The sequence below is a fragment of the Hyla sarda genome, chromosome 5 (genome assembly GCF_029499605.1).
Source record: "Hyla sarda isolate aHylSar1 chromosome 5, aHylSar1.hap1, whole genome shotgun sequence".
In the NCBI taxonomy this organism is placed as follows: domain Eukaryota; kingdom Metazoa; phylum Chordata; class Amphibia; order Anura; family Hylidae; genus Hyla; species Hyla sarda.
This window is the reverse complement of record NC_079193.1, coordinates 11,015,763-11,031,304: the sequence shown is the minus strand read 5'-3', so window position 1 is coordinate 11,031,304 and position 15,542 is coordinate 11,015,763. Positions and strand designations below refer to the sequence as shown.

Genomic DNA, 15,542 nt, shown 5'->3' with positions numbered 1-15,542 from the left:
AAGAGGAGATCCAGCCAGCCCCTTATATAGGGTCTCCGCCCCAGGGGAGGGGATTCCAGGGGCTGCTGGGAGTTGTAGTTTTAATAAATTTTTCTAATGTTATGAAGTAAATTCTCTGTAATTTTCTGCTATGGGCATTAAAAAGAAAGGTTTAATGCAAGATATGAGCCTCCTGTCTGATATATAACTGCAGGCCAACTAGTCAGCCCTGTAGGGTAGTATATTAACCCACCGAAAAGTGTAGTAGTACCAGCTGCCCAGAAGAATATAAGTTCCCACTGCTTGTGTAAACGGCCTATAGAACTGCACACTCAGAAGAATGAGTCCGGAATAAATTCCGACTCACAAAGATAACGTATATGTATAGACAGGTCTTACATCCACAATAGCCCAGGCTCCTTCCTCCAACGCCGCTAGCACTGCACTGGCGCTGCGGTGGGAGGAGAGCCCGGGAGTACTGAGTCCAGGGACGAAGTCTCATGAGACTTCGTCACCTGGGATCCTTATTGGAGGTTGTGGAGACCGCCCAACAGAGACGTCAGGTGGGCCCGCCTCCAGCCACAGAGAAGGCCGTGGGAGAAGACGCGGCCTGCACCGGAGGAGGATCCTTACATGGGCAGTCCCTTATATAGGGGCTACAGACGAGGAGTGGCTACTGTGGCCCTAGGACTGCTGGGAGTTGTAGTTTTTGGAAGTTTTTTCATTTACATTGAATCGATTACTGGATTTTCTGCTATGGGCATTATTAAAGAAAGAATAATGCATAAGATACTCGCCTCCTGTCTGATTTATAACTCAGGATCAGTACAGGATAAGTAATGTAATGTATGTACACAGTGACCTCACCAGCAGAATAGTGAGTACAGCTCTGGAGTATAATACAGGATATAACTCAGGATCAGCACAGGATAAGTAATGTAATGTATGTACACAGTGACCTCACCAGCAGAATAGTGAGTACAGCTCTGGAGTATAATACAGGATATAACTCAGGATCAGTACAGGATAAGTAATGTAATGTATGTACACAGTGACCTCACCAGCAGAATAGTGAGTACAGCTCTGGGGTATAATACAGGATATAACTCAGGATCAGTACAGGATCAGTAATGTAATGTATGTATACAGTGACCTCACCAGCAGAATAGTGAGTACAGCTCCGGAGAATAATACAGGATATAACTCAGGATCAGTACAGGATAAGTAATGTAATGTATGTACACAGTGACCTCACCAGCAGAATAGTGAGTACAGCTCTGGAGTATAATACAGGATATAACTCAGGATCAGTACAGGATCAGTAATATAATGTATGTACACAGTGATCTCACCAGTAGAATAGTGAGTACAGCTCTGGAGTATAATACAGGATATAACTCAGGATCAGTACAGGATAAGTAATGTAATGTATGTACACAATGACCCCACCAGCAGAATAGTGAGTACAGCTCTAGAGTATAATACAGGATATAGCTCAGGATCAGTACAGGATAAGTAATGTAATGTATGTACACAGTGACCTCACCAGCAGAATAGTGAGTACAGCTCTGGAGTATAATACAGGATATAACTCAGGATCAGTACTGGATAAGTAATGTAATGTATGTACACAGTGACCTCACCAGCAGAATAGTGAGTGCAACTCTGGAGTATAATACAGGATATAACTCAGGATCAGTACAGGATAAGTAATGTAATGTATGTACACAGTGACCTCACCAGCAGAATAGTGAGTACAGCTCTGGGGTATAATACAGGATACAACTCAGGATCAGTACAGGAATAGTAATGTAATGTAAGTACACAGTGACCTCACCAGCAGAATAGTGAGTACAGCTCTGGAGTATAATAAAGGATATAACTCAGGATCAGTACAGGAATAGTAATGTAATGTAATTACACAGTGACCTCACCAGCAGAATAGTGAGTACAGCTCTGGAGTATAATACAGGATATAACTCCGGATCAGGATGAGTAATGTTTATACTATATTCCTCTCTCCTTGTATACAGATGCTGACTTCATGAGTTGGACAGCAGTCACTACCCATGATCCTCTATGCTTGCATCGTTAGACTGCAGGACGGTCTTCCTCTCTCGGCTTCCACTGATTTCCACCCTAATAAACAAGTGTTGGAGTGTAAGAGATGGCTGAGGAGGTTGTGTGTGAACCTGTCCCAGCGGCCGGCCAGGGGCACTGCCATGGTGTGCGACCTCCACATACAGTGAGTGATCTAGGTTTGGGGCTCGGTTTTGTGTCTTTTTCTGATTCCTACAGGATTATTCTAGCCTTGATACATTGTAACAAACCTACAGTTGTGATAAGTATTTTCTGAATGGTGATGTGTCTATGTATACATACTATATAACGTGTGTGTGTGTGTGTGTATATATATATATATATATATATATATATATATATACCTAGATCTGAATGAATGAACTAATCGTATGAAATACTTTCCTCTTTACATAGTTGAATTCACTGACAACAAAATCACACAAAAATTATCAATGGAAATCATCAACCCCTGGAGGTCTGGATATGGAGTCACACTCAAAATCATAGTGGAAAACCCCACTACAGGCTGATCCAACTTTATGTAATGTTCTTAATACAAGTCCCAATGAGGCTTAGTAGTGTGTGTGGCCTCCACGTGCCCGTATGACCTCCCTACAACGCCTGGGCATGCTCCTGATGAGGTGGAGGATGGTCTCCTGAGGGATGTCCTCCCAGACCTGGACTAAAGCATCTGCCAACTCCTGGACAGTCTGTGGTGGATGGAGCGAGACGTCCCAGATGTGCTCAATCGGATTCAGGGGAACGGGCGGCCAGTCCATAGCATCAATGCCTTCCTCTTGTAGGAACTGCTGACACACTCCAGCCACATGAGGTCTAGCATTGTCTTGTATTAGGAATAACCCAACCGCACCAGCCATATGGTCTCACAAGGGGTCTAAGGATCTCATCTCGGTACCTAATGGCAGTCAGGATACCTCTGGCAAGGATACCTCTACCAAAGAAATGCCACCCCACACCATTACTAACCCACCGCCAAACCGGTCATGCTGGAGGATGTTGCAGGCTGCAGAACATTCTCCACAGCGTCTCCAGACTCTGTCACATGTGCTCAGTGTGAACCTGCTTTTATCTGTGAAGAGTACAGAGCGCCAGTGGTGAATTTGCCAATCTTGGTGTTCTCTGGCAAATGCCAAACGTCCTGCACGGTGTTGGGCTGTAAGCACAACCCCCACCTGTGGACGTCGGGCCCTCATACCACCCTCATGGAGTCTGTTTCTGACCGTTTGAGTGGACACATGCACATTTGTGGTCTGCTGGAGGTCATTTTGCAGGGCTCTGGCAGTGCTCCTCCTGCTCCTCCTTGCACATAGGCGGAGGTAGCGGTCCTGCTGCTGGGTTGTTGCCCTCCTACAGCCTCCTCCACGTTTCCTGATGTACTGACCTGTCTCCTGGTTGTGCCTCCATGCTCTGGACACTACGCTGACAGACACAGCAAACCTTCTTGCCACAGCTCGCATTGATGTGCCATCCTGGATGAGCTGCACTACCTGAGCCACTTGTGTGGGTTGTAGACTCCGTCTCATGCTACCACTAGAGTGAAAGCACCGCCAGCATTCAAAAGTGACCAAAACATCAGCAAGGAAGCATAGGAACTGAGAAGTGGTCTGTGGTCACCACCTGCAGAACCACTCCTTTATTGGGGGTGTCTTGCTAATTGCCTATAATTTCCACCTGTTGTCTGTCCCATGTGAAATTGATTGTCAATCAGTGTTCTTCCTGAGTGGACAGTGGGATCTCACACAAGTGTCAGTGACTTGGAGTTACAATAGATTCTTGGAGATAGAAATGAGGCAGCACTCACCACTTCTTCATAAGGTGCTTTTATTTCATCCTTGAACAGTGGGGGACACTGGTTGCGGGTGCTGTACTGGAGCCAGATGATGCGCGGTTAAGCGTGAAACATGTGTCGCTCTTGTTCAGCACACGCAACCAGTGTCCCCCACTGTTCAAGGATGAAATAAAAGCACCTTATGAAGAAGTGGTGAGTGCTGCCTCATTTCTACCTCCAAGAATCTATTGTGATTATGAACTCTACTTGGCATTGCACCTCCACATAGTGCTAATACAGCAACGCACCAGTGTAAATTAATTCTCCACCAAATAGGTATATCAGTCATTAGAGCCAGTCCTCCTCTCTTCTTGTGTGACTTGGAGTTACATTGTGTTAAGTGTTCCCATATCCCCAGTTCTTCTCGTTGACTTATTTGTTGTCTCCCCAGTTTCTGTTCCGCAGGTGACGTCTCCTCTCTGACCATCTGTTCCAGCAGTTACCAGTCAGAGGCGGCGTTCTCCTTCCTGGACGAGCTCATCTGGGAGTTCTCCTCCTCCTACAATAGCACCGCCATAGCCCTGGCATCCAGACCCTATGCCTTCCTGGAGTTCGGTGAGTTATGGAATGGTCCTGTGCCCAATCTGGCAGGTCAGTGCAGGAAAATTCTTAAATTCTTCTATTACCCAAATAGTGTAGCATGCACTGTTATTATGGAATATTTTAGAGGTTCTTGTGTATGCTTCATCCTAAACTAATACAGACCCCCAAACTGACCCTATACAGACCCTAGGTAAGACTCCCTAAACTAATACAGACCTGACGTCTAAACTAATACAAACTCCAGACCAGTCCCCCTAAACTAATATAGACCCCAGACTAGACCTCCTAAACTAATACAGTCCACAGACCAGACACCTAAACTAAAACAGACCCAATCCCGACCCCCTAAAGTTTATACAGGCCCTAGAATAGACCTCCTAAACTATAAGAGAACAAGACAAGACCCCTCTAAACTAATACAGACTGCAGACCCCCAAACTAATTTAGAAAACATACCAGACCCCTAAACTATGACAGACCCCAGACCAGAACCCCCAAACCAATGCAAACCCAAGACTAGACCCCTAAACTAACACAAACCCCAGACCAGAGCCCTAAACTAATACAGACCCCAGACCAGAGCCCTAAACTAATACAGACCCCAGACCAGAGCCCTAAACTAATACAGACCCCAGACCAGAGCCCTAAACTAATACAGACCCCAGACCAGACCCCTAAACTAATACAGACCCCAGACCAGACCCCTAAACTAATACAGACCCCAGACCAGACCCCCTAAACTAATACAGACCCCAGACCAGACCCCTAAACTAATACAGACCCCAGACCAGACCCCTAAACTAATACAGACCCCAGACCAGACTCCTAAACTAATACAGACCCCAGACCATATCCCCTAAACTAATACAGATCCCAGACCAGACCCCTAAACTAATATAGACCTCAGACCAGACCTCTAAACTAATATAGACCCCAGACCAGACCCCTAAACTAATACAGACCCCAGACCAGACCTCTAAACTAATACAGACCCCAGACCAGATCCCCTAAACTAATACAGACCCCTGAACCAATACTGACCCCAGAGCAGACCCCTAAACTAATATAGACCTCAGACCAGACCTCTAAACTAATATAGACCCCAGACCAGACCCCTAAACTTATACAGACCCCGGACCAGATCCCTGAACTAATACAGACCCCAGACCAGACCCCTAAACTAATACAGACCCCCAGACCAGACCCCTAAACTAATACAGACCCCAGACCAGACCCCTAAACTAATACAGACCCCAGACCAGACCCCTAAACTAATACAGACCCCAGACCAGACCCCTAAACTAATACAGACCCCCAGACCAGACCCCTAAACTAATACAGACCCCAGACCAGACCTCTAAACTAATACAGACCCCAGACCAGACCCCTAAACTAATACAGACCCCAGACGAGATCCCCTAAACTAATACAGACCCCAGACCAGACCCCTGAACCAATACTGACCCCAGACCAGACCCCTAAACTAATACAGACCCCAGACCAGACCCCTAAACTAATACAGACCCCAGACCAGATCCCCTAAACTAATACAGACCCCGGACCAGATCCCTAAACTAATACAGACCCCAGACCAGACCCCTAAACTAATACAGACCCCAGACCCCTGAACCAATACAGACCCCAGACCAGACCCCTGAACCAATACTGACCCCAGACCAGACCCCTAAACTATATGGCACACAGATAACCCACTTGTTTTCATTTTCTGCCTCTTGTCTCTGTTGCAGACAGCATCATACAGCGCGTGAAGCACAACTTTAACTATGGTGTTAGCCCTCCAGTCCACCTGGACCCCAGCACCAAACCTGTCGCCGTCAGTCTGGAGCAGGTGGCAGAGGCCAATGGCTTTGCAAATGGGCATGTAGCTACACAAGTGAGCCCAGGTAGGAAGGATTAAAGGGTCGCTCTACAGCTATCTGACCAATACTTTTGGTTTCACTTCCTCTCTGCTGCGTTACATCTAGATCAGTGGTCTCCAAATTGTGGACCTGCAAATGTTGCAAAACTACAACTCCTAGTATGCCCGGACAGCCGTTGGCTGTCTGGGCATGCTGGGAGATGTAGTTTTGCAACATCTGGAGGGCCACCGTTTGGAGACCACTGATCTAGAGGCTAGACAATTACACAGACTGTGTATGGTGATGTAGTTACAGGATCTTGCTTTATGGTATTTGCAGCATCTTCCTGATTACCATGTTACTTATCCCCAGCATCCAATCACAGAATGGGCCCGGTGAGCGCGCTGGGCATCCTGTCGCTAACATTGAACATCATGTGCAGTGCGCTGAGCCTCATCCGCGGAGTCCACCTAGCGGAGAACTCATTCCAGGTAAACGTATTATCCTGGGGAACGTACATGACATCGCTCATAGATTGTTTGTTTCTGCCTGATATATCATCACACTCAACCATTTTGTTTCTTTTTTAGGGGAGCAATAGGCCCCCATGTCACCCGGCACCCTATTCAGAGACACTAATTGCTTTTATATATATATCCACATCCTATGTGCATCAGTCATATAAACAGCATATAGCTGCCCATACCCTACACCAGTTCCCCCATTTTGCTGTGAGATGACTACTACATGTTTGACAGTTCTTCAGAAGTGACATCATCAGTTTATGATGTCACCACTATTCATCCCCACATGTGGATATACCATACTAACTTATACTCCTTATACTCCATACTAACTTATACGGTGGTTGCCCCCTTGCCTTCTGGGCACCTAATGCCCAGAAGGCAAGGGGGCAACCACCGTATACCATAAATATAAACCTATTCCATTTCTCAGGACCCAGCAGGCTATAGGGCCACCATCACATACCTTATGTCCAATATATTCAGTATCTCACAGGCCCAGTGGCAAGGAGGCCACCATCACATACTATACATCCAAACTTAACAGCATCTCAGGGGCCAAGCGGGAAAGGAGGCCACCATCACATACCATACGTCCAACCTATACAGCTTATCAGGGGCCAAGCGGGAAAGGCGGCCGCCATCACATACCATACGTCCAACCTATACAGCATCTCAGGGAACCAGCGGGCAAGGAGGCCATCATCACATACCATATGTCCAACCTATACATCTTTTCAGGGGACAAGTGGGAAAGGAGGCCGCTATGACATACCATACGTCCAACCTATACAGCTTATCAGGGGCCAAGCGGGAAAGGCGGCCGCCATCACATACCGTATATCCAACCTATACAGCATCTCAGGGAACCAGCGGGCAAGAAGGCAACCATCACATACCATATGTCCAACCTATACAGCTTTTCAGGGGCCAATTGGGAAAGGAGGCCGCAATGACATACCATACGTCCAAACTATACAGTGGTCCCTTAACTTACAATGGCCTCAGGTTACAATATTTTTAACATACAATGGTCTTTTCTGGACCATTGTAACGTAAACCATACTTAATGAACAATGCTATGGACAGTCCTGATCTGTGAAACGTGTCAATGGCTGGAAGAAGTGACCAATCAGAATTACTGATGCCTACACTTACTGGCTGTCCACTATGTAGACAGTGATTTACAGCTTTCAGCAGGTCTTTCATATGTATAGACTTTCTTTATCTATATTAGTTTTATACTTATTTTTTCTTGGCCTCAATATACAAGAGTCATCCTGGAAGCAATTAATATTGTAACTTGAGGGACCACTGTACAGCTTCTCAAGGGCCAAGCGGGAAAGGAGGCCACAATCACATACCATACGTCCAACCTTTACAGCCACGAAGGGGCCCAGCAGGCAATGGGGCCACCATCACATACATTATGTCCAATCTATACTGCATCTCAGGGGCCCCATTACATACCATACGTCCTACCTGTCCAGCTGTGAACGGGCCCTGCAAAGAAGAGGATAACCATTATATACTATAGATAAAAACCTGCCCAGCTGCTCAAGGGCCAATGGGGGTCACATACTGTACGTCGAACCTACACAGCATCTCGAGCTTAGTGGGCAAGAAGGCCACCATCACCTACCATAATTCCAACATATACAGCTTCTGAGGGGCCCAGCGGGAAAGGAGGCCACATTCACAAAGTATACATAAACCCTATCCAGCTGCTCAGCAGCAGGCAAAGGGGCCTTCATCACATACCTTATGTCCAGTCTATACATCATCTCTGGCTCGGTGGGCAAGGAGGCCACCATCACATACTATACATCTATCCTGTCCAGCTATGAAGGGGCCCAGCAGGCGGGGGGGGTCATCACCTTATTAAAACATCACTAATGATTCCCACAATTACCAGCGGATTGGAACATGTATTCATCTCTGTAGAGCCATGGGGAAGTGATGTATAAGAATTAGTAGTTAGACACTGAAGGGCCAATACCATGTTGTTGTACAGCGGCCCCTTATTGCTCTCTCCAGTTGCTGCACAGATTGCATTGCAGGAGGCCATAACCCGCTATAGGGAAGCAGTGACTGGCATGGCCAGAGAGGGGCAGTATCTTGTGTCATTACCATGTCTACACGACTCCTATATGGACCCTGGAGCAGATCAATGCCCAATGGGGGTGTGGTGAGCCACAGGGTGTGAAAGTGAGGTATATGGGATGTTATAGCCCAGGAACAGATGTTATTAACCCCTAAATGTTCGTGACACCAGGGCGTGGTTTTCCTGGTAACCATCCGAACGGGAGCACCGCTATCTCTAGGTTAGGCAGGGCAATAATAGTCCAAGACCCGGTCAGGGTTAACGGTAGCTTTTACTGAGGTAAACAGATGGTAATAGTCTTTACAGCTCGGCCAGGATCCCAGAGAGGTGACCAGGAACACAAGGGACCTCGCAGCTTGCTGGGACTTGTAGTGATTTTGACATACTTTGGGACAGCCACGCTGACTATAATAGACTTGACTTGACTGAAGATAGTGACAGCAGACAGAGATGACTTACTGACTTGTGGCTGTAATTTAGGCTTGTGGCCTCAAGATGCGCTGGACACTGGATCTGAGACGTCTGGACCTTACTGTGCCTCAGCAGGAGTGATAAGATAAGAGAGAGATTGTAATGGCTGCCCTTCTTATAAAGGGGGGCTGAGCTAGAAGCCCATAGGTCAAGCTGCAGGTCACCTGGTTAGATGGTGCTCTCTGGGTAACAAACATATGTGAACACATTATCATGTGACTAACTTAAAGGTCCTTAATACATATAACACTATGGGGGATACACTGCAGGAGGGCCCCTAGGACACAGAGGGACTCAACCTGACAGGGCCTAAGGACTGTACGGGACTATATCCCCTACTGGGACATCACAGGGGTCACCATGTATCTCCAGTGTAGGGTCTCCAAAGTTTTACTATAAATCTCCTCCAGACTCCCTAATAACACTAAGGTGAAGGATTACTCCCCATAGAAGGGGCCTAGAGGGCAGATCAGGTGATCACTTCTGACCAATCAGATGAGAGGCGTGTCCTGTCCCATTCTTCACGTGACCCTTCTCTATACAATTCTTCTCTTTACAGGACGGCTATGAGAACGCAGGAAGAGTTTTGGCTTTTCTCACAGCTTTTTCTGCCAGTTTATTACAGGTGAGAAGAAAATGATGAAATCTACTAGATTCCAGCTGCAGAGTCCGCCTCGCACTTCTCTGATGATCTCCACTCTTAAAGGGGTACTCTGCTGCTCAGCATTTGGAACAAACTGTTCCGAATGCTGGAGCCGGGGCCGGGAGCTCATGATGTCATAGCCCCGCCCCTCATGATGTCACGTCCCGCCCCCTCAATGGAAGTCTATGGGAGGGGGCGTGACAGCTGTCACGCCCCCTCCCATAAACTTGCATTGAGGGGGCGGGGCTATGATGTAACGAGCTACCGGCAACGGCTCCAGCGTTTGGAACAGTTTGTTCCAAACACTGAGCAGCGGAGTACCCCTTTAACCCCTTAAAGACCACGGATGTAAACGTACGTCCTGGTTTGGCGGTACTTCCCGCACCAGGACATACATTTACATCCTGTGTATGACCGCGAGCATCGGAACGGTGCTCGTGTCATACACGGCAGGTCTCGGCTGCTAGCAGCAGCCGGGGACCTGCTGGTAATGGCCGACATCCGCAATCGCGTGGATGTCCGCCATTAACCCCTCAGATGCCGTGATCAATACAGATCATGGTATCTGCGGCAGTGCGGTACTTTGAATGGATGATCGGATCGCCCGCAGCGCTGCCGCGGGGATCCGATCATCCAGCATGGCGGCCGGAGGTCCCCTCACCTGGCTCCGGCCGTCTCCCGGGGTCTTCTGCTCTGGTCTGCGATCGAGCAGAAGATCGCCGATAATACTGATCAGTGCTATGTCCTATGCATAGCACTGAACAGTATTAGCAATCAAAGGATTGCTATAGATAGTCCCCTATGGGGACATAAAAAGTGTAAAAAAATAAATAAATAAATAAAAAAGGGAAAAATCCCCTCCCCCAATAAAAATAAAAATTGTCAGTTTTTCCAATTTTACGCCCAAAAAGCGTAATTTTTTTTTTTAATAAACATATTTGGTATCGTCGCATGCGTAAATGTCCGAACTAGCAAAATATAATGTTAATGATCCCGTATGGTGAATAGCGTAAACGTCAAAAATAAAAGTCCAAAAATGCTGCTTTTTTGTCACATTTTATTCCAAAAAAATTTATAAAAATTATCTAAAAGTTTTATATGTACAAATATGGTATAGATACAAAGTACAGATGACGGCGCAAAAAATGAGCCCTCATACCGCCCTATATACGGAAAAATTAAAAAGTTATAGGTGGTCAAAATAGGGCGATTTTAGATTACTGATTTTGTACAAAAAGTTTTAGATTTTTTTTAAGCGGTACAAAAATATAAAAGTATCTCGCCATGGGTATCATTTTAATCGTATTGACCCACAGAATAAAGAACACTTCACTTCATTTTTAACGTAAATTGTACAGTGTGAAAACAAAACCCTCCAAAATGTGCAAAATTGTAGTTTTCATTTAAATTTCGTCCCTAAAAAATTTTTGGGGGGTTTGCCGTACATTTTATGGTAAAATGAGAGGTTTCATTACAAAGTACAATTGGTCACGCAAAAAACAATACAAAATACCTGACGTATTTTGCTACCATTGACTTCAGTGAGTCAACATAAAATCTGCAATAGTGCCATTGAACTCAATGGTAGTGAACTCCACGGATTTTCTGCAGCAAATACACTTTGGAAAATTAGCAGGAAATACCTCCGTGTGAATGGACCCTTAGCCGGGTTCACATGGCAGAAATTCTGCATTATTTTTCCGCATGGAATTCCGCCTAAATCTATTGCTCATTCACTTTAATGGGATTCAACAAGGTCATTCACACAGCAGAATTTCTGCTGTGGAAAGTTTGATGCGAAAATCCTGCTTTCCGCGCTCCGGAAAAATATAAGTCTGGTCTTAGACTTTTTCCAGACTTCGGCTGCGGAATTCTATTGAAGTCAATGGGAATTAAATTTCTTTGCAAAGTGCGGAAATCGTGCGGAATGCATTTGGAGTCGGCAGCACAAATTCCACATCCATTTTGCGACAATTCTGCAAGTGCGGGAAAGATGCAGAATTTCTGCCTGGAAAATGTCCGGCAAACAGCAGGCGTGCCAGCAGAACATGCCGGCACTAGGACCGCTCAGAAATGTGACGTCTCCATAGACAGCAATACATTTCCCAACGGATTTCCTCACAAAGAATTGACCTGTCACTTCTTTCTGCGGAGGCCGGAATTTCTGCAGAAATTTTTCCACGTATACGGTCCAGCAAAATCCCATTGAAAGCGAAAGGACTCTGCTGCAGCAGAATTTCCAAGCAAAATTTTTCCGACAGTTTCTGCTCAGAAATCCCGTCGTGTGAACGAGGCCTTAAGGTGTATTCACACGTACAGTATATTTGATGCTGCCGATTTTTAAGCTGTGTTCATTCATTTGGTTTACATTGAAATCTGTGTCGGCGAGTTCATTGGCTGGTGCCACTAGGGGGCATTAGACCAGTGTTTCCCAACCAGGGTGCCTCCAGCTTTTGCTAAACTACAACTCCCAGCATGTCCGGACAGCCGTTGGCTGTCCGGGCATGCTGGGAGTTGTAGTTTTGCAATCAAAAGGCACACTGCTCTAATTTTTGAGGCAAAAAAAAAAAAAAGGTCTGAAACTTTTTTTTTTCCTGCTTTCATAATTTCATATATTTTTAGCTTTTTTTCTATGGCGGCAACAAAAGCTCCAAAAACTTTTTGAAGCCTTTGCTGCCCTCAAAGAAAAAGCCCAAAAAAATAAAATAAATAAAAAACATTTTTTTTTTTTTTTTTATAAAACTGTTTATTTGTAGTTACATTTTTAAGAATTAAAAACAAAACAAGGCAGAATTTTTTATTTCTTTTAATGTATTTTTCAGGCTTTTTTTTTTTTTTTTTTTTTTTTTCTTGGCGGTAGGAAAGAAAAGTTTAAATTTTTTAATGTATTTTTTAGGCTTTTTCTTTTCTGTCAGCAAAATTTACATGAAAATTTTTGCAGCTTTTGCCTAAAAAAATATACTAAAAATTATGCAAAAACCAAAAATAGGAGAAAAAAAAATTTCAAACTTTTGCCATAAGGGTATTTTCTGCTCCAGATTTGCTTTATCAGATTTTGCAGCCCATTGAAGTCAATGGGCAGCAAAAATGCGCACATTTTTTTTTTCTCTGCTGTTGGCTGTCCGGGCATGCTGAGAGTTGTACTTTTTCAACAGCTGGAGGCACCCTGGTTGGGAATCACTGCACTAGAAAATCAGTTATCATAATATAACAACCATTTTCATTCACTGACTGTAAGCAGAGGTATTGAAAGCCTGTGATGCACTGATAAAGATTTATACAGATCAGGCGCTCACTCCTGCCCTTTCCGTCCCCCAGTGTTACCTGTATGTCTTCTACTCCCCCGCCCGCACCCTGAAGTCCTGGGGACTGTTCCTGGTGATCGGCGGCTGTAACGTCTACCTGTACGGACTGCGCAACCTGTGGCAGATCGGCTTCCACGTGTCCGTGGCGTTCCTCTCTGCGGGGCAGATCATGACTCGGAGACCACTGGATGGACACCGGGGCTGCGGGGTGTGAGGACCACCAGCCGACGGACTCTTATTTATATCAGGATTATTTAATTTTTTTTTTTTATACATAAATGAAAGAAAACCGTAAGTTTGCTCCTAATCCAGTCGTTATACGTAGAGGGCCCCTAGAGGTCGTTTTTCTGTGGTCACTAGAGGTTGCTCTTCTGTGGTCACTAGAGGTTGCTCTTCTGTGGTCACTAGAGGTTGCTCTCCTGTGGTCACTAGAGGTTGCTCTCCTGTGGTCACTAGAGGTTGCTCTTCTGTGGTCACTAGAGGTTGCTCTTCTGTGGTCACTAGAGGTTGCTCTTCTGTGGTCACTAGAGGTTGCTCTTCTGTGGTCACTAGAGGTTGCTCTTCTGTGGTCACTAGAGGTAGCTCTTCTGTGGTCACTAGAGGTTGCTCTTCTGTGGTCACTAGAGGTTGCTCTTCTGTGGTCACTAGAGGTCGCTCTTCTGTGGTCACTAGAGGCCTCTGTTCTGCAACCACTTAAGGGTTCCCCATGACCACTAGAGGGCTCTGTTTTGTGATCACCAGTGGGTGCTGGTTTGTGACCACTAGATGGCGCTGCTTTGTGTTTTATCTCATGGCTATTGGAGGGCAGTATTCTTCCCAAAAGTATTTTAAAGGGGTACTCCGCCCCTAGACATGTTATCCCCTATCCAAAGGTTAGAGCAGTGTTTTACAACCAGGGTGCCTCCAGGTGTTGCAAAACAATAACTCCCAGCATGCCCGGACAGCAAAACACCTGGAGGCACCCTGGTTGGGAAATACTGGGTTAGAGGATAACACGCCTGATCGCGGGGGGTCCATCTGCTGGGACCCCCCGGGATACCTGGGCCGGCACTGCAGCCTGGGGCTTCCATGTTCGTGGTGCCACGCCCCTTCCATTAATGTTTATGGGAGGGGGCGTGTCCGCTGTGGTTGCCAATCATCCGTCACGGAGCAAAGTTTTCTCGAGGTCCCCAGCGGCAGGTCCCCTGCGATCAGACATGTTATCCCCTATCCTTTGGATAGGGGATAACATGTCAAGCGGCGGAGTACCCCTTTAATGCCCCATTCTCCATCTGCCCCAAAGATTACCCCCCACCCCAGAACTGTATTACCCCATTTTATTATCCTCTTTACACTGTTCTGCTGGGAGGTCAATTCATTGTTCATCCTCATTTGTCCAATCTACGACATCACATTATACTCTAGTTAGATCCAGAGCTGCATTTACGTCCTCAGTGACTGCCGGCAGTGATCTCAGCACCCACAATGCACTGCAGCTAGTAACGTGAGATTATGGTCAGTATTGTCCTTATATAGCATCAGGGTATTAGACCCATTTATTTCCTGCAGCAGAAAAATCCATTGGAGGAAGAGAAGGAAAACGAAGCTCAATATTATAGTGTGAGATCTATATGTCTTCTGTATGATAAGGGCGATATCCAGCCCAGATAAACTGTCCCCTGCCCAATAATTAATAATAATAATTTAATAATTTATTTATTTATATAGCGCCTACAGATTCCGCAGCCCAAAGGCATTAAATCCAGTCCAGATATATATATATATCCCTGCCCAGATAATTACTTACATGCAAATAAATATACTTCTGTCCATATATATATATAGTAATTCCAAGCGAAAGAGCCAGCAAAGACCCCCTCTGTAAGTGCACGTGGTCAGCCAACTGGCAGGTTAGCAGTCCATAAATATGCAATCTCCACCACAGCACAAAAAATCTGAGGTCTAGGATAAAGTAGAAATGCTTCCAAGTTTATTCACACCATAAATGTGATAGCGGTGCAACGTTTCGGCAAACTGCCTTTGTCAAGCAAACGAAACGTTGCACCGCTATCACATTTATGGTGTGAATAAACTTGGAAGCATTTCTACTTTATCCTAGACCTCAGATTTTTTGTGCTGTGGTGGAGATTGCATATTTATATATATCCCTGCCCAGATAATTACTTACATGCAAATAAATATAC

At 45.6% G+C, this 15,542-nt stretch overlaps 1 protein-coding gene across 1 annotated transcript in view; it reads left to right on the top strand.

The window, feature by feature from the left end:
- The window catches only part of SEC22C (SEC22 homolog C, vesicle trafficking protein), a 30,153-nt gene extending 14,880 nt beyond the window's left edge, over nt 1-15,273 (top strand). Inside the window, exons 3-8 of the mRNA XM_056518849.1 lie at nt 2,013-2,224; nt 4,302-4,465; nt 6,202-6,357; nt 6,685-6,803; nt 9,971-10,036; nt 13,373-15,273. Coding sequence (XP_056374824.1) covers nt 2,049-2,224; nt 4,302-4,465; nt 6,202-6,357; nt 6,685-6,803; nt 9,971-10,036; nt 13,373-13,573 — 882 coding nt within the window. The 5' untranslated portion in view covers nt 2,013-2,048 and the 3' untranslated portion in view covers nt 13,574-15,273. The remainder of the gene's footprint in view (nt 1-2,012; nt 2,225-4,301; nt 4,466-6,201; nt 6,358-6,684; nt 6,804-9,970; nt 10,037-13,372) is intronic.
- The last annotated feature ends 269 nt before the right edge of the window (nt 15,274-15,542 follow it).